At 42.3% G+C, this 18,508-nt stretch overlaps 1 protein-coding gene across 1 annotated transcript in view; it reads right to left on the reverse strand.

Moving 5' to 3' along the window:
* The window catches only part of DNAH10 (dynein axonemal heavy chain 10), a 141,189-nt gene that overhangs the window by 74,278 nt on the left and 48,403 nt on the right, over positions 1-18,508 (reverse strand). The window contains exons 20-29 of the mRNA XM_058531258.1: positions 15,545-16,021; positions 15,280-15,438; positions 14,153-14,269; positions 13,967-14,069; positions 13,299-13,477; positions 8,938-9,149; positions 6,065-6,218; positions 4,809-5,042; positions 2,933-3,055; positions 1,038-1,271 (exon numbers count right to left, since the gene is read on the reverse strand). Of these exons, the coding sequence (XP_058387241.1) occupies positions 1,038-1,271; positions 2,933-3,055; positions 4,809-5,042; positions 6,065-6,218; positions 8,938-9,149; positions 13,299-13,477; positions 13,967-14,069; positions 14,153-14,269; positions 15,280-15,438; positions 15,545-16,021 (1,992 nt within the window). The remainder of the gene's footprint in view (positions 1-1,037; positions 1,272-2,932; positions 3,056-4,808; positions 5,043-6,064; positions 6,219-8,937; positions 9,150-13,298; positions 13,478-13,966; positions 14,070-14,152; positions 14,270-15,279; positions 15,439-15,544; positions 16,022-18,508) is intronic.

Raw genomic sequence — 18,508 nt, forward strand, 5'->3', positions numbered from 1 at the left:
GTTGTCATAGCTGGAGAGGGACACTCTGGCGTCCAGTGGACACTGCTGAACATCCTGCAACGCACAGGACAGCCCCACCCCCCGACACACACACACACACACACACACACACACACACACACACACAGAGCAAAGAATTACTTGGCCCAAGATGTCAATGCCAAGGCTGAGAAGCCCTGCTCTAGGCTGATACTAAATACAGAGCTGTGATTAGCTGACCGTGCTCTGGTTCTCGATCACAAGGGACAGTTTTGTCTGTTGCGCTTCCTGCCATTCAGTATTGTTCACGGATACACATATATTTATATAAAAGTATGAAAACAGGGGCTGGAAGGAATCACAGCAAACTCATGATAGTGGCTGCCTCTCGAAAGTGGAGGAAGAACTGTGAACAGGGAGAGGGGACAACGTATGTCAACTTGATCTCTACAACTTTGTTTTACAAAAAAGAGACAAAGTAAATGTGACTAAATGGTGACAAGTGTCCATTCTGGGGCACGAATAATGTTATTTGGCCAACATTGTAAGTCAGGCACTGTTCTAAGTACTTTACAAATATTAACTCATTTAATCTTTATAACAACTCCACTGAAGCAGGTAACTATTGGAGTTATCTCCATTTACAGATAAGGAAACTGATACCCAGGAAGGTTAAGTAACTTGCCAAAGGTCACACAGCAAATCTGTGTAGAGCCAGGATTTGAACTCAGGCAATCTGACTCCCGAGTCCATGTGCTAAACCACTATCCTGTATGGCCTCTCGGCTGATTATATTAATCTTTGTGTATTTTTGTACTTTTTTAGTTTCTCCAAAACTGTTTGAGGACTGTGGGAAAAGAGCAACAAACACCAGCTGAGTCGGGGTGCAATTTCAGACAACGGGGGATTTCATCAGATTTATGCTTCAAATTAAAACGCCAGCAGCATTTCACAGTCTTAAAACTCTGGGTTGCACTGAATTGCCAAGAGAACTCGGATAGAACCAACCGCAGTTACAGAGCCTACGCAGACGCTCCCCCGTGAGCCCCGGGGCCGACCTTGATCATGTGCTCCTGCACGCAGAGCGGGTCGCTGTTCCCCAGGATGCTGAGCAGCTCGTCGTCGGAAATGAAGAAGAACCTGGGGAAAGCATTTCTCTTGGAATCCAAGTAGTCGTTCAGGCTCTTCTGGCATTTCTCCAGGCCCTCGCTGATGTTCTGCAGGTCACTGAGACGGTTCGGGGCTTCACAGCACTTCTTGATCACCGGGTCTTTCAAGGTCTCGCCCATGATCTGGACAAGGCGGAGAGGAGAGCCGTCAAGCCAGGAGGCAGAAGCGATGCTCTCGCCCGGGTATCTGCCAAGGCCCGGGGACCACAGAGAACAGAACCAACCAACACCGGGGACCACAGCCTTTCAGGAGGCCCATTTGGCAAAAGCTGGTAAATGTCTAAATAAGCAGATCCTTAGCACCTTCTAACGCACTCTATATAATTCACTTATTTCCAGTGTTTATTTCTTTCTGTCTTCCCAATAGAAGCTCAGCTGTCCAGGGTGGCGATTTTTATCTCTTTTGCTCACTGACGTGCCCATGTGCCTGCGGAGGGGCTGCACACAGCAGGCCCTCAATCACCATTCGCTGAACCAATGAAGCCAGCAACTCCATTTTGAGCAATTTGCATATACCAGAATATTCACTGCAGCACTTTTAAAGTTGCAAAAAAGGAAAAGAAAATAGCCTAAATTTCCAAAAATAGGGAATTAGGTCAATAATTTGCTGTAAGTGATAATTTAGATGTTTACATATTTATTGAAACATATGTCAAAGATGTTAAATTAAAAAAATGATCATATTGGTATTATGATCCTATTTTTGTAGAATACTTATTTATATATTTATTTATATGTTTACATAAGAATTAAATTCTGGAAAGATATATGCTAAACTGTTAAAATGATTATCTTGGGTGTGGGATTGTAGGTTTGTATTTTTTCTTTTCTTCTCTTTTTTTGCTTTTCTACCATTTCTAAATCTTTCTATAATGAGTAGGTATCTGTTGCATAAGCTAAAAAAAGCTTATGCAATGGATAAGAAAAAATTATAAACGCTAATGGATAAAGGAGACCCAAACGTGAACTGGCCACCTGTGACTGAAGAACACAACAGCATCGCTAAGAAGCAAGGTCCCCCGGGTTGGAGGTCAGGTGGGCTGGGTTAAAATCCTCGCCCCACTGATTACGAGCAGAAGTGATGACTGGCACAGCCCTTTCTGGAAAGGACTTTAAAATGGGCATAGCCTTTCATGGACAATTTACTTTCTAACAATCTATCATAAGATATTCATCCTAAATATGGTAAAAGCGTTAGGCACAAACCTACTAATTATTTATAGAAGCAAAGAATTCTGCTTCAAACAAGGTGTTCAGTTACCAGACAATAATTAACTAAACGAACGTCAAGCCACACACTGGAATCTTATACAAACTAAATTTTTTTTGTATTTGCATTAAAATATTTTCTCAGATGGTTTCATAATATGAATATGTTTCTCATAATATTAAGAGCAAATTATAAATTTTTATAAAAATTCATTATAATTGTGTTTTTAAACCCATACACATAGAAAAAAGGTAAAAGAAATATATGACATATTAAAATGGTCACATCAAGGTTATGGAACTATGGAAGATACATTTTTTTCTTCTTTTCTACATTTCCCAAGTTTTATAAATAAGTATTACTTTTATAATAAAAAATAAATGTAAAAAATTTCAGTGCCACATGCCAGTGGCTTAAAATCAAACACATGATCACTGAACAGATTAAGGCCATATATAATGACAGAAAACACTCTGAAGCTACTAATGGACAAAATTCTACATGCAAATATGTAAGTAAAAGTATCTCAAATCACTGCCCTTTTTCACGACTAAAACAGAAGCCAATCACTTGCCCTTTTAAATACTCTATCGATGTTGTCAAACTTCTTTGCCTCGTCCGGAAGTTGAGATCTGATGTCTCCACCGATAAAAATGCTCTCAAGATACATCCATTTTCTCTGAACCAGCATCCAAATCTGTAAATGCACGATGTTAACGTCAGCATGGGTACCAAGTACCTCAAAGTGCGAATGGCTAAACCCCACCCTAACACGGGACAGACTCAAACCCACTCAGGTCTAAGGACCTTCCAGGGAAGACGGCAGAGCGAGCGCATACGCTCCTTTCCAAATATACTGGAATATGGAGGAAGCACAGCTAAGTCTCTTACAACACACAGCCACACTCAAAAGCACAAGGAAACTCTCCACACCAGCCTAGGACAGGGAGGAAGCTTCTCGTTGTGAGCAGGGGTTGGAGCCCTGTGACCCAGAGGAACAAGGGACAGACGGTGCAGAAGCCCATACAAAACTCCAGCCAAACACTCTGTGACCCACAATTCCACTCCTAGGCATGGACTCCAAAGAACTCAAAATAGGGATCCAAAACACAGCTGTACAGGAATGCTCATAGCAGCACTGTTGACAACAGCCAGCAGGTGGAAACAACCCAACTATCCATCAACAGAGGAACGGATTCACACAATGTGGTCCGTCTACACAAGGCACTATGACTCAGCCATAAAAAAGAATGAAGCACGGACACCTGCTACAATGTGGATGGACCTTGAAAACATGATGCTGAGTGAAAGAAGCCAGATACAAATGCCACATATTGTATGATTCCATTTATATGAAATATCCAAAATAGGTAAATTCATAGAGACAGAAAACAGACTGGTGGTTGCCAGAGGCTGGAGGAGGTGGGAGTAGAGAGCGACTGCTTTTAATGGGTATGGGATTTTCTTTTGAGATGATGAAAATGTTCTGGAATTACATAGAGGTGGTGGTTGTGCAACATTGTGATGTACTAAATGCCACTAAATTGTGGCATGGTTATTTTTATGTTATAAATTTCACATTTATTTTTAAAAATTTAAATAACAAAGAAAAAAAGCCATACTATATCCTACCTAACAGCTTCCACTGATAAAAATTAATAGACAAAAAACAAACAAAAAAGCAATCGAAGGAAGCCCATGCATGATGGAGGGGTGAGGGCCTGGACCACACTCCCAGCCAGTGAACCAGGCCTGGTGTCGTCCCACCCAAAGCTCTGGGTGGGGCCTGGAACAAGGCACTGGCCTGTGGTCTGGGGAGGGAAAAAGGCAGCCACACAAAAACGGTGAGATGAGCCTGGGTTGCTCACAGAGGTCTGGACTAGTATTTCCCACAGAGGAAGAAAGCCCCAAAGCACCCAATATGAGACCTTGTCTGATGCTGCCCAACGTGGCAGGCCAGGCTGGAGAAACTGCAAAAACATATGAGAAAGTGAAGCAAGCACACGCAAAACAATTTGCATAAGATGAACTTAAAAAAAATCAAAATCACACAGAGAAAAATTCACTACCATGAAAGACAGTCACAATAAAAGAGGAAAATTCTGACCGGAGAAAAGAAAAAGTATAGAGACATGTGCAAAGGACTTTATGTTTAAATTCTTCAGTGTCATACAGGAGGTGAAAACATCCTTGCAACAAGAATAGGACAGTATTAAACAAGAATAGGGACAGGTAAAAAAGAACCAGTTAGGAATCTTGGAACTTAAAAATGCATTCATTGAAATAAAAACTCAGATCAACTCATCTAATCATGCACCTGTCCCCCAAAATAAATCAAGACAGAAAAAGTATGAAAGAGAATCACTAGTTTCTAAGCACAGAATATTCTCATGTAAAGGTTCTTTCCTGCTATGAACCGGCTCTTAGCCATCTGTTGTCTTTTCTCTCACCTCAATGACTTCCCCTATTAGAGAAAGCGTTTTCTCCCATTTGTGAACGGTTTGCAGAAAAGGTCTCACAAATCTGCTTCCCGAGATGCTTTGCAGGTTGATGGTGTTGTCATCGAGGCACTGGATAATTTCGTCAACAGACCCCAAGATGTAGCCTCGCTCCTGCGTGCCCTTGTAATACTTGACCACAGAAAATTTCATATTTTCCCACGTGTCCAGGATTTCCTTCACAGCCTGGCCGGGAATACGGGAAGAATGGTTCAGGCCCATACACTGAAGACACAGAGCCCCAACCCCACAGCCACTTCCCGAGCTTTGCCTTCGACCAATTCCTCAACCCGGAGCTGGGTGGGTTTCCCAAAGAAGCGGAGATGCTGTCGTGGCGATGCTAGCCGTCAGTGCCCAGGCCCCCGCTATGGGCCAGCGAGCACGCTCCAGACACGACCTCCGTCAGGCCCAAAGCACCCCAGCGAGGCAGGGAGCACAGTCACCCACGTTTTACAGAGGCGGGGACCAGGGGCTCAGAGAGGGGAAGCAGCTCGCCAAGTTCACGCAGCTGCTGAGCCCCAGAACCGGGTCTAAATTCCATAGTCTGCCTCCAATCCACATACTCCTGGGCTCTGCCCCGTGTTTCCTCCACTGGTAGGCAAGAAAACCAAATTACAAAATAATATGACTATTTATGATTACATTTTCAAAAAACACCTGTATCAATATTTATGTGTATGTGCATACATACGTATGTGTGTATTATGGGTATATGTATGCATATGTATGTCCATATATGTGTGTATGTGTGTTTCTATGTGTATGTGTGATGTGTGTATTTATGTACATACACATGTGTATGTGCGAGCATATGCAGGTATGTACATGTATATGTGTGTTTATACATGTTTTTGTGTGTGTGTGAATATATGTATATGTGTATGTACGTGTGTATATGCATTTTTTAGTATTAAAGGATATACACTAAAATGTTAATAATAATAATCTCCAGGTGGTGGAATTAAGAGCAATTTGTTTATTTTCTCGGTTTTCTATCATGAACATCCATTATTTCTTTAATAAATAAATTAAAAGTGAAACTATAATTAAGAACAATAAAAAATTTAACCGAGGCAGAAATTCTATTTCTAAAACAGTTCTTTACTACTCAAACACAACAGGTACTAGAGCAAACAAGTTTTCTCTTTGAACTAAAAAAATAATTCTCTTTTTTCTCTAGACTGTCTTATAACTAAAAACAATCTTACTTTCTCAATGGCGATCTCTTTGATGGCTGCTGTTAGAATCTCATTGAGGACGTCCGTATGTTTGTGAAGTTCCATAGCAAACATATTTTCCAAGGTGAACGTCTCAGTCATTTCAAAAAATACGCCTGTTTTTTCCATAAGATCTTTCCAATGCCTGAAAGTGCATCACATTAAAATCTTGATGCTTATTGAATTATTCCCACTTAACCCACAGGACAAATCCCATTATAAACACTTCTTATAATGGAATTCTGAAATATGAGGACACCATTGGAATTATATTTCCAAAGTTTCCGAAATCCCACTGCTGTCAGAATTAAACCCAGGAAACAACATCTAGCAAGACATTCTCTTAGATGGCTAGTCTTCACGACCACCAGAAGAAAATGCTTCTGTCCTAGTGTCTGGACCAGTGATCTCAACCTCTGCTGGATCACTCAGCCCATCTAAGACCCTGGTGTAAATTACAAGCACTCGTGTATTTGATAAATATTTATCAAGCAGTAACTCTGAGCCAGGCAGTGGGCTAGCTGTGGGGGGGGACATGGTGACTAAAAGGCAAGGCCTCTGCCCTCGGGAACACTGCCACCTACCCAGGGAGACAATCAGTAGACATAAAACAAATCTATAAATTAAATGAGGACACATTGTTTCAAGTATTATGAAAAAAACTGCAGCGTGACAGAGAAAGCAAGCAGGGGTCTCCTTCAGACAGGAGGGTCGGGACAGACTCGGCGCTAAGCAGCTCTGCTCCTGACCAATTCGGCCTCCTTTTAAGGTTCGAATTTGGCCCGTGGTTTTGCTCGTTTTTATGGTTCCATTTATATGGAATGAATGTCAAACATAGTACTAGACCCGCAGAATGCCAGGTACCCAGCACATAAGCCATGAGCATAGAATCACTGATTTTCGTTGTAAACACGCACACACACGCACAGAAGTGGTCAGAAAGGAGAACCTACTGTTTTACTCTCTTTCTATTCCAGGCCCAGCCCAGGAGCTGACATGAAGCAGGGGTTTCAGAACCTGGTGGGGGGCCAGCGGGCCCACAGATGACACAGCAGGAGACGACACTGAGCCACCAGGGAGGAGGGACCCTCTTTCCGTTTCCTTCCACTCCTTCTAGTTACACCCAAGAGACATGGTGCTGCTGGGCCTCTGACACCTCTGCACTGTTATTCACCTTTCTCTGAGAGCAAGCCTCCGGCTCAGCCACAGGCAGCAGTTTTGAGTTAAATTTTTTTTTTAATTTTTATTTTTAAAATTACTTTCTATTTATGGCAAGAGCTTTTAGTTTTCCATTTATAGTGCTAGTGCAAGTTTCTTTTTAGAATACATTCATTTAAGTAAAAAAGAAATAAGCTGATAGAAAAAAATACAGTGAGTAATGACAGTATAAGTGACACTTGGATATGACAAAAATGGTGAGAAATGACCTGAGTTTGGGAAACTTTGAGTCATGGGATCATAAAACAGGAAACTTTAGCTAGAAAATGCTTCCTTCTACCTAGTTTACCTTCTATCTAGATGAGAAAACTGAAGAATGTTCACTGCAGGTAAAAGTGAGCGCCCCAGGGGACTCAGCAGGACAGTGACAGAGATGGGCTTAGAATTTACGTCCCCAGGGCAGAGGGCTGCCTGCCTTTGGTTGAGGGGAGATTTACAGGTGTACAGAGGTGTCAAAGACATATTGGCACTTAAGGGAGACCTTCTCATTGATAGAATCACAAGCATTGGAAGGGAACTGGAAGGGGAATGACCTTCTTGCTGCGTAGAATGAAGTCATTTGATGCCATCACATGACTCTCTGTCCACATGACTCCCGTATGTCCCGGGAAATACGATGGAGGAGGAGAGGAACATGTCAGGGAGAATGTAACTCACAAAGCTCCTACTAATTCCTGTCCCTGTGGAACCACATCCAAGTGCTCACAGACAAATGAGGGTGAGTCTCCTCCATCCCTCCCCAGGACTGGCTATTCCATTAGGAAACTAGTGAGACCTACGCCGTCCAATATGGCAGCCACAAGTCTCAGGTGGCCATCTGAAATGTGGCGCGTCCAAGGTGAGATATGCTCTAAGTGTAAAATACAAGAGGACTGCAATGTCTTTTTTAACGAGAATGTAAAACATCTTTCCAATAATGTTTTATATTGATTACATGTTGTAATGATGATGTTTTGTATATATTGGGTTAACTAAAATATATTATCAAAATTATTTGCACCTGTTTTCTTTTACTTTTTAAATGAAGCTGCTAGAAAATTTTGAATTACATATGTGGGTCGCATATTTCTGCTGGATGGCGCCAATCTAGACCCCTTGCTATTTTTTTAAAACCTTTGATGGGCCAGCCCCGTGGCTTAGCGGTTAAGTGCGCACTCTGCTATTGGCGGCCCGGGTTCAGATCCCAGGCGCGCACTGACACACCGCTTCTCCAGCCACGCTGAGGCCGCGTCCCACATACAGCAACTAGAAGGATGTGCAACTAGGACATACAACTATCTACTGGGGCTTTGGGGAAAAAAAGGAGGAGGATTGGCAATAGATGTTAGCTCAGGGCTGGTCTTCCTCAGCACAAAGAGGAGGATTAGCATGGATGTTAGCTCAGGGCTGATCTTCCTCACAAAAAAAAAAAAAACCTTTGAATGAAGCAACTGCAAATGCCACTTTACGCCCGACAGGCATAAATAGGAGAATCCTTGTTGTTGATTATTTTATAGAAACAATATTATAGAAATATCCCTTGCATATTTCTAGCCCTGGCTCGCTGTTGAAACCTTGTTCTTCGTCAGCAGATCTTAGCAAAGACATATTTTAAACTAAAACCTCCTCCCACGCTTTCACATCAGCTAACAGAGCACAAAACACACCTGTCTCTTAGTGCCTCGTGCTTCAAGTCAAGAAGTAAAGGAATCGAGTCTTTGAATGCCTTCATTTTTGCTTCCAAATAGTAGGCCACTGATAAGCTTCGGACCTGCCGGGGCAGCTTTCTGAGGGCCTTGAGAAAACCTTCGATTCCTTCCTGGAGAAACTGAACATTCAGGTTGATCCAGAGGGTCTGAGACCACTCTTCTTTTGCAACCTGGAAATGGGCAAGAAACAGTCCCATCAATAAGACCCCTTTGGAAACACGAAGGTAGCTTGACCAGGAGAGCATGTTCTTAACTCTCCGTCAAGCTCATTTCTTGTAAAATATTATCACCCATCTGCCCACAACAACCTCAAATTCACAAAGGAAGGATTGATTAAAGGCTGTAAAATACAAACAAAAGAATTTCAACTGTTGTAAGCCCTCACCAAAATAGTGCTATCTCTGAAGATTATCCAAAACTATGTCTTCCTTTCCTTAAAAGTGAGAAGTATGAAATCAGAAACACGTATTTTTTATTGTGGTTTTTATTGAAGTATAATTGACATACAATAGCCTACTAGTTTCAGGTGTACGTCATAGAAATTCAATATCTACATACATTACGAAACGATCACCATGATAAGTCCAGTTACCATCTGTCACCATACAAAGTTGTTACAATATTATTGACCATATTCCCTACGATGTACGTTACATCCCCATAAGTCATTCCCTTTATGACTGGAAGTTTGGACCTCTTATCCCCTTCACCTGTGTCACCCACCCCCCCAACCCCTCCCTCCTCTGGTAACCACCAGTTTGTTTCCTGTATCTGTGAGTCTGTCTCTGTTTTGTCTTGTTCATTTGTTTTGTTTTTTGATTTCACATATAAGCGAAATCATACGGTATTTGTCTTTCTCTGTCTTATTTTTTAAATCAGGGAGTCACTTGGGTCTTAAAGTACGTACTACTCCATTCAGGCGCTGTCCTAACATGCTTCTCCTTCCTGATAAAAGAAGCTAAGGTTACCAAATACTTACAACTGAGATAATCTTGCTTGATTATCATAAAGAAAAGCCTTTTTGTGTTCTATTTTCCTGAGATTTAACGTATAAAGTACTGTCTTGCGTAAAATTTACCATCTTGGATCATTTGCATTTTCAACTTATAACATCTAGGCTTGACAGAGTTGTTTTCCAGTCATGAAACATATTTGACAGGAAACTGTGTGATCTGATGAGATATACGTATGCTATATTTCATTTTGGTAATTTTTTTAACTCAAGGTGTAAATGGCATTTTTTCATTTCTCTTCCTTTCTTTGTTTTCTAAAAAGATGTTAAAAGCTCAAACAGTTTTTTGGATTATTTTGAGATGACTTCCATGATCCATTACCGCCTTTTTGCAAAACTTGAATGAGAGATGAATTAGAAAAAAATTAAAGTACTTCTTGGAGTTTCTACATCTAAACATACAGCCAGTCCACCATTATAATGCCTTTCTTTCACCCACACTCCATGCCTTTCGCCTGCACTCTTTGGTTGAATACACTTGAAAAAACACAACTATGGCTAAATCCACTCCTCAGCATTCACCAGTGTTCAACACTTATGCCCAGGCAGCCCACTACGATTGCTAAAAGCACTCAATCTTGCTCAGTGGCCTCAGTCTAAATTCAGGAGTCACGGGTCACCCCACGTCTCCTTGGCCCAATCGCTCCTCCATTCTTCTAGACCACCATTCCACCCCTGCTCCACTATCCTCAACAGCCAACATCTCCACCCATCGTCCTCTCTGCTGATGATCTTGCTATGCACGTCCCTGGGGAAACCGAAGCAATGAGAACAGGGTGTTCAACATCTCCCGACAGAAGCATCTCTACGCATATGCTCTGCCTTCCCCATATGACCAGAGGGAGCCCCACCTGCCTCCAGTCGAGGCCACATCATGATCCCAGCCCTTCTCACCTGCTGGAGGATACCAGACATCACTCGAGAAAGTCTCCCTTCTGTCTCCTGTCACCAGTGTTTCCTCCTTACTGGATCATTCCTACCAGTATACAGACTCATGTTGTGATTTCTCTCATCTTAAAAAAAGATCTCCTGACCCCACATCCCTCCTCCCACCACTCCTCTATTCTCTGCTTCTCTTTATAACAAGACTCGGTGGAAAAGTTGTCTATAGTTGGTTTTTCTAATTCCTCTTGCCCCATTCTCTGCTTTTTCTTTAGCTTTTGAGGATTAACTCGTGTACAATAAGCTGGACATATTTAAAGTGTGCGATTTGGTGAGTTTTGACATACGTGCACGCCTGTGAAACCATCACCACAATTGAGATCGTGAACTTATGTGTCACCCTCAAAGGCCTCCTCTTGCCTCTCTGTCATCACCTCTCCCACTGCCCCCACCCCACCCCCCAGGCAACCACTGATCTGCTTTCTGCCGCTATAAATTTGTTTGCATGTTCTAGAATTTTACACAAATGGAATCACACAGTATGTACTCTTTTGCACCTGGCTTCTTTCACTCAGCATGATGACTCTGAGATTCATCCATGTTGTCACATGGGGTACCGAGAGTTCAATCCTTTATTACGGAGTAGTATTCCATGAGGTGGACGTGGCACAATTTATTTACCCATTCACTTGTCGATGGAGATTTGGTTTGTTTCCAGTCTTGGGCTGTTACACAGACAGCTGCTGGGAACACTCCTGTAGAAGTCTCTGTAGGGACCTATGCTTTCTTTTCTCTTGGGTAAATATCTTGAACTCACTCTAATCCAGCTTCCATGGCTACCACTCCATCGAGACTTTTCTTTTTGAGGCCACAGTGGCCTCCGTGATATGAAACCCTTCGGTCCTTCCTCACTCCTCCTCTTACTTGATCCGTCAGCGGCATTCGATGCTGTTGACAGTCCGACCCCCTTGAAATGCCTTCTCACTCAGCTTCCAAGACACCATCTGCCCGCCACCTGCACCGTTCCTCATCCTCCTTCCCTTTTGAGGGTCTTCCTCTCGTGGTATTTGATGTTGGAGCACCCCCGGGCTCCGGCCTTGTTCCTATCCTCTGTGTACCACACTCCCGGGTGTACCGGGCTTAAATAGTGTCCCCCTAAAATTCACGTCTGCCCAGAACCTCAGAATGCGACCTAATTTGGAGGTAAGTTCTTTGCAGATGTAATTAGTTAAAACGAGGTCACGCTGGAGGAGTGTGGGCCCTAAGTCCAACGACTGCGCCAGGAAGAAACTTGCTCCTGAGTCAGAGCCTTCCTCAAATGCCACCTCTCTCCTCCTCTGGGCTCCACGGCGCTCTCTCCACCTCATCTCGGTCACATATCACAGCGGTATGGTGATTGCTTCCAGTGTGGCTGTGATGATTACTTTTATGTGTGAACTTGACTGGGCCAAGGGGTGCCCAGATATTTGATTATCCATCACTCTGGGTGTGTCTGTGAGGGTGTTTCCGGATGAGATTAGCATTTGAATCAGGAGACTGAGTAGAGCAGACGGCCCTCCCCACTGTGGGTGGCCCTCATCCAACCCACTGAGAGCCTGGATGGACAAAGAGGCGGAGACAGCGAGCACTCGCCCTCTCGGCCTGACTGTCTTCAAGGGGGGCCATCTGTCTTCTCCTGCCTTTGAGTTCAGATCTGACTGGAAGTGCACCATCGGCTCCCTGGGTCTCCAGCTCGCAGACTGCAGATCTTGGGACTTCTCAGTCTCCATAATTGCGTGAGCCAATTCCTTATAATAAATCTCTTTGGTTCCTATTGGTTCTGTCTCCCTGGAGAACCCACACTAATACAGCCAGTCTCTCCCGGGGGCTCAAGGAGGGTAGGAATGGAATGGGCAGATGCAACTCCGCTCTGGACACTGCTCTCCAACCAGACAGCACTGGGCTATGAAGAACTAAGTGAATAGATGGGGGAAGGAATGAATGAATGAGTGAATGAATGAATGGCATGAATATGCATGGGGAACATACACTAAAGAGAGGCACCCAAATGACATATTTGCTACTTTTAACTTCCACTTCCAGCTACATAGTTCACCCCTGACCTCCAAAGAGAGAGTTTCCTCTTTTATTATTGTGGTAAAGTACACGTAACATAGCATTTACCATTTTAACCATTTTAAAATGTACAATTCAGTAGCATCAAGTACATTCACAATGTTAGGCAACCAGCACCACTATCTAGTTCCAGAACTTTCTCATCACCTCAAACGGAAACCCCATATCCATTACCTCTTCCCAAGAGCCAAAGTGAGGGTTTCTGTGAAATCTGCCCCAGGCTCTTTGTAATGTGGCATCAAAGTCCTCTGGGCCTAATCAGCTCCTGTATTCCCTTCGGAAAGACTGAGTCTGTCAGTGAGATGCTGACCTTTAGTCCATCGTAGAGCTCAGAAATCGCCTTCAGCCCACTCATTTCCTTCTGCACTTTGAGCAGCTCTGGGTACATTGTAATGGGGAGATCAAAAAGTTTCTCAGCATTAGCCAACTCCTGACGGTTCTTCTCATGTCTCGTTAGCTCTCTTTCAAAAGTGGCTAAAAGTTCTACTCCTAGTAAATAAGTAAATAATTAGATTAATGAATACATACATTTTAAGGCATACAAAATTGAATAAGAAATCATCAACGATGTACATAAACTATCATTTCATCCACAGAAGCCATCAGGGAAGACACATGTAGAATTACCAGATTTTATCTCCCTGTCATTCTAACTAAAACCAGAGGGACATCTTCAAGCTCCTCCAGTGAGAAAATTCTGTCTCTTGAGCATTCTCCCTCTAAGTGGTCTCAACCTGGGCTGCACATTAGAATCCCCACAGGAGCTTTTAAAAATCTTCATGTCCAGACTACCCTCCAGAACAATGGAATCAGGCTATTTGGACCTGGGCCCGAGGCATCAGTGGTTTTTCGAGATTCCTCAGGTGAACCTAGTGTACAGGCAAGGTTAAGAACCATCGCTCCCTCCTATCTTCCCATAAAATTCTTCAGCAAAACATACTCATGATACCCCAGTAAGACCGACACAAATATTCTTACCTTTATCAAGGTCTTCACCAACAGAACCAGGGCCTTCAAGATAGAAACGTTTTGCAAAATCCTCTATCTGCTGTCTGTAGTTTAATATTTCACCTCGAGTAATCTGAGAAAAGCAGGGTTGCGTTAATTTAGCCCAATGGATATTTTTCAATATCTTTACTCAGAAAGTAATAATTTAAAAGGTACCTCTGTGAAAGTTTTCTTTATGCCCCCAAGAGCATGCTCCACATTCGCTGAATCATTAAACAGATTTGACCACGTGCTCTCAATCTTGTCAACCAGTTCTTTCTCTGCATCAGAAGGCTAATGAAAAAAACAAAACAAACAATAAATGATCAGTAATTTAGAACTGAAATATCTGGTCAAAGCTACAGCCCAGGGACTTCTGCTTCTGGTAATAGCAGGCTAAGTCATTTGAACCTACAAAAAAAGCTGGTTGAATCACAAAAAATTATATTTTTGTAATTAAAATAAAATCAGGATAAAATCATTTTTAAAAATAAATAGATAACATAGCTAGATAGACAGGCAGATAGATAACCTAGAGAGGTAAGCCCTTCATCAACTAAAACCCAGCTTTAAATCGACATAATCTCTAAGGTTATCTTGGCTTGCTAATGCACCCAGCTGTGCTGTCTGTCAAAAGCAAACACAGATCTCCTCTGACGAAACAGAACATCATCCAGAGCCTCCATTCCCTCCATAGTTTGTCATATACAATGTCCAGAACTCAATCAGAAATAACTGGCATATAAGGATACAAAATGACTTGACCAAAGCCAAGAGACACATAGACAAATAAGCCGACCACAATGCAGTATTAAGACAGAATTTAAAATCATTTTACTTAATAGAGTAAAGGAAATGAAAGACAAAATTGATCATTTTAACTGAAGGTCCTTGAAACCATGTTTAACTACCCTACGCGAAGAACGGCAAGTGAATTATTATCTTCCACCAGTTTCTTTTGTTGTCTTATTTCTCTCTGTTTCTCTCTTCTGATCATTTTTGCAAGAGTCCTTTCCTTATTAAAGGAAATTAACATACACACAAACAGAAAAAAAGGAAGAGGGAGAATTGAAATGGTGTGCAGTTATAGACCAGTCTGGAAAAGATACTATTTGAGCCATGCAAGATCAAGAAATAATCTCTAAGCTTTCGTTATTCTAAATCACTGGAGTTGCTTTACACTTAAATTTTATTACTTAAAGTCATAAACAAATCTATGGCAGTATATTTGAGAAATATTTCTGAAAAGGGTCTTAGTATTCAACCCAACTGTAAGATGCTTAAGAAAATAGAAGTTCGCTTACGTGGAGATTATACATGGCCATGGTGCGGTATCGTTCCTGGACGTCCCTGTATCTTAGTTCCATGACTAAAGATTTACTTCTAATTTCTGCAATCGTTGCAAGGACAAACTTGAGGTCTTCCAGGGTATTGGGGCTCTTCTTCAGGTTTTTGGCCAGGTGCTAGAAAAGAAAGTTCAAAGGACACTAAATAAACATAGAAAAAACAGTACCAAACGAAGACCTGACTTTCATGAAAAGTCGTTTTAATTAAACCCAGTGATCCTACCTCCATCTCGTCGTGGAGGTTATGGAGCTCCTCCTTGGCTGACTCGTTGAGAAGTTTTCCAAGCGAAATCACCCAGGACTTGGCGCTTTCCTGCACTGTGTTTGCCAGGGGCCCTAGTTGCAGCCTGATGCAGTGCTCGTCCTTAACTAAAGGGTGGCGCGTAACTTCGTAGGCTATCTTGGAATAGAACTGCAACTTGTCATCATACGCCACACAAGGAGGTTTCTTGGCGGCAAATTTCTCCATCACGATGGCCTTGTCCAATTTCCAGAGAGGTCGATACCTCTTCCATTTTTGTAGGTACTTCATAAGATTGATCAGAATCCTGTGGACATTTTGGGGGATCATAACAGCTTGTTCGATTATCTGAGGGTTCAGAGAAATATCATTGTAAAAGCTTATTATAACAAGTTCTTCCTCCTCCCCCTTCTGAGGAGGGCATTCTACGCAGCTGCCGTTCATCCATCGAACAAAATGCTGGAAAACAAGAGGCAGGGAAGAGACAGTACGTTAGTATCTGTGTTGCTTCCTGTGTGCAGATTAGTATTCAGTAAGAAGTTTTTCTAGTAATGGAAATTTATTAATAAATTGTGCTAGATTGCCAACATGACCACAATATTTTGTTCCTCCCATCAAGACATGAATGTATTTTCTCATCCAGGCTAGCCTGTGACAACCTGACCAACAGCAGGGGCAGACGGAGCGTTATGCGAGTTCCAAGCCAAGGGCTCAACCAGCCCTGCAGCTTCAGCCCTTGAGCTCTTGAAACCTCGCAACCACCAGATGAACGAGCTTGAGCTAGCCTACTAGATGATGATAAGCCATACAGAGGAGAACCCAGGGGCCCAGCCAACGCCAGCCAATCATCTGACGTGCAAGGGAGCAGAGCCAAGCCCAGCAGAACCGCTCTGCAGAACTCAGCCTGCAGAACCATGAGCTACGTAGATATTGTTTTAAGCCACTAAGATTTGAAGTCGCTCGTTATGCAAAAAAAGTGAACTTTTTAAATAACATTGGCCATCCACTTCCTATATGATGGATGAATAAAACAACTTTAGTTTCCTTATTTACAGATGAAGAAACATAAAAGTCAGGCAAACTGAATCCCCAGTGTCTCAGAACAAATCTGTTTATTTGAGATCTCCCTGCTGCAGAGTCAAGATTCCCTCTTCTTTTAATCAAGCATGGTTCATGGGCCGGCCCCGTGGCTTAGCGGTTAGGTGCGCGCGCTCCACTGCTGGCGGCCCGGGGTTCTGATCCCGGGCGCGCACCGACGCACTGCTTCTCCGGCCACGCTGAGGCCACGTCCCACATACAGCAACTAGAAGGATGTGCAGCTATGACATACAACTATCTGTTGGGGCTTTGGGGGTAAAATAAATAAATAAAATCTTTAAAAAAAAAAAAAAAGCATGGTTCATAAGCAGACCCTGGGTGTGTCAATCATAACTTCTCTGAACCGTAGTTTCACCATCTATATAATGGGCATAACAACAACTAGTAATTCTAATACCAATGCCAATAGCTAACATTTCTTTAGAGCTACTGATTGCCAAGCCCTGTGCTAAGCTCTCTACATGTGTCACATCATTTAATCCTCCCAACAACTCGAGAAGGTGGATTGTATTACCATTTCCACTTAACAGATGAGGTCATTAAGATCCTAGTTCAAAATTTTTGTTCATTTTGTTTTCAGCCATGAAATATGAATCCTGAAGTTCAAAGAGATGGTACAGTTAAGCCATATTAAGTTACCAAGTCATAAATGTTTACTTGCAGAGATTTTTGTTAATGAAGTAAATTTCCAACATTTTCTAAGAGGATAGGCAAAAATTCTTTTCATTTGAAAGAAAGAATTTATGAAGGTAAAATAATACAGGCTTCACCAAAAGCCTCAAGTCCATCTATTGGTAAGGGAGAAAAATTGGTTAAGTTGGTTAAATTGGTGTGAAATGTTGTGATTAATATCCCTAATGTTTTACAGAGTGCCTTTTCTATTTATTTACCCCTCGGAAATCGTCTTCCTTCCATGTTCAAAGACCCAGTGATGTAACCTATAAACTAAGAGAATTCATATGACAGAGGCCTAATAAATAACTTTATTAGCATTAAAATTAGCATTATTACATTTTATTATAAAATATGTGCAATCTATTAATTTCCAAGCACAGTGAAATGAAATTCCCTATTTGTAATCTACACTTAGTTTTACACTAAAAAAAAATGCCGGAAGTATGTTTGACTGTCTGAACAAACCAAGTCAGGAGAAAGATGTTAGTGTCTCGAGGGGGTGTGACATCCACAAATATGGCCAGACGCTGTTCGAGGTGCTGGGGATTCAAAAGTGAACAGACACACAAGGTCCACGTTCTCAGGGAACTTGCATCCTAGTGGCATGAGATAGTCAATAGATAAGTGAGCGAGGAAATAAACAAGAAAAGGTCAGGTAGTGATGAGTGCTAGGAAGAAGATGGATTAGGGCGACGTGATAGAGAAGAGCAAGAAGGAGCCAGTGAGTAAAGGTCTGGGAGTAGAAGTTTCCAGGCAGAGGGAACAGTTAGTACAACAATTTCAGGAGGAACTAGGGTTACCTGCTGGAGGTACATTAGGCTGGAGCACAGTGGAGCCTGATAGAGGCAGGAACTGAGATCAGAAAGGCGGCAGATGCTAGACTGTAGAGGCCTCCTGGACCATAGGAGTTTGGATTATGTTCTAAGTGCAATGTGAAGTCACTGGGGTTTTTTATACAAAGGATGACATGAAACGATTCATACTTTAAGAAGGTAATTCTGATCACCTATGGTAGAGAATGGATTGTAGACACTTTACTGCAATAGTCCAGACAAAGGATGATAGCAACGTGGGGCAGACTGGTATTGTGGAAAAGGAGAGAAAAGGACAGATTGCAAGTGTGTTTGGGACGCGAGTCAAGGGCTGGATATGGGTGGATGAGAGAAACAGGGG

Source organism: Diceros bicornis, chromosome 35 (assembly GCF_020826845.1).
Source record: "Diceros bicornis minor isolate mBicDic1 chromosome 35, mDicBic1.mat.cur, whole genome shotgun sequence".
Classification (NCBI taxonomy): domain Eukaryota; kingdom Metazoa; phylum Chordata; class Mammalia; order Perissodactyla; family Rhinocerotidae; genus Diceros; species Diceros bicornis.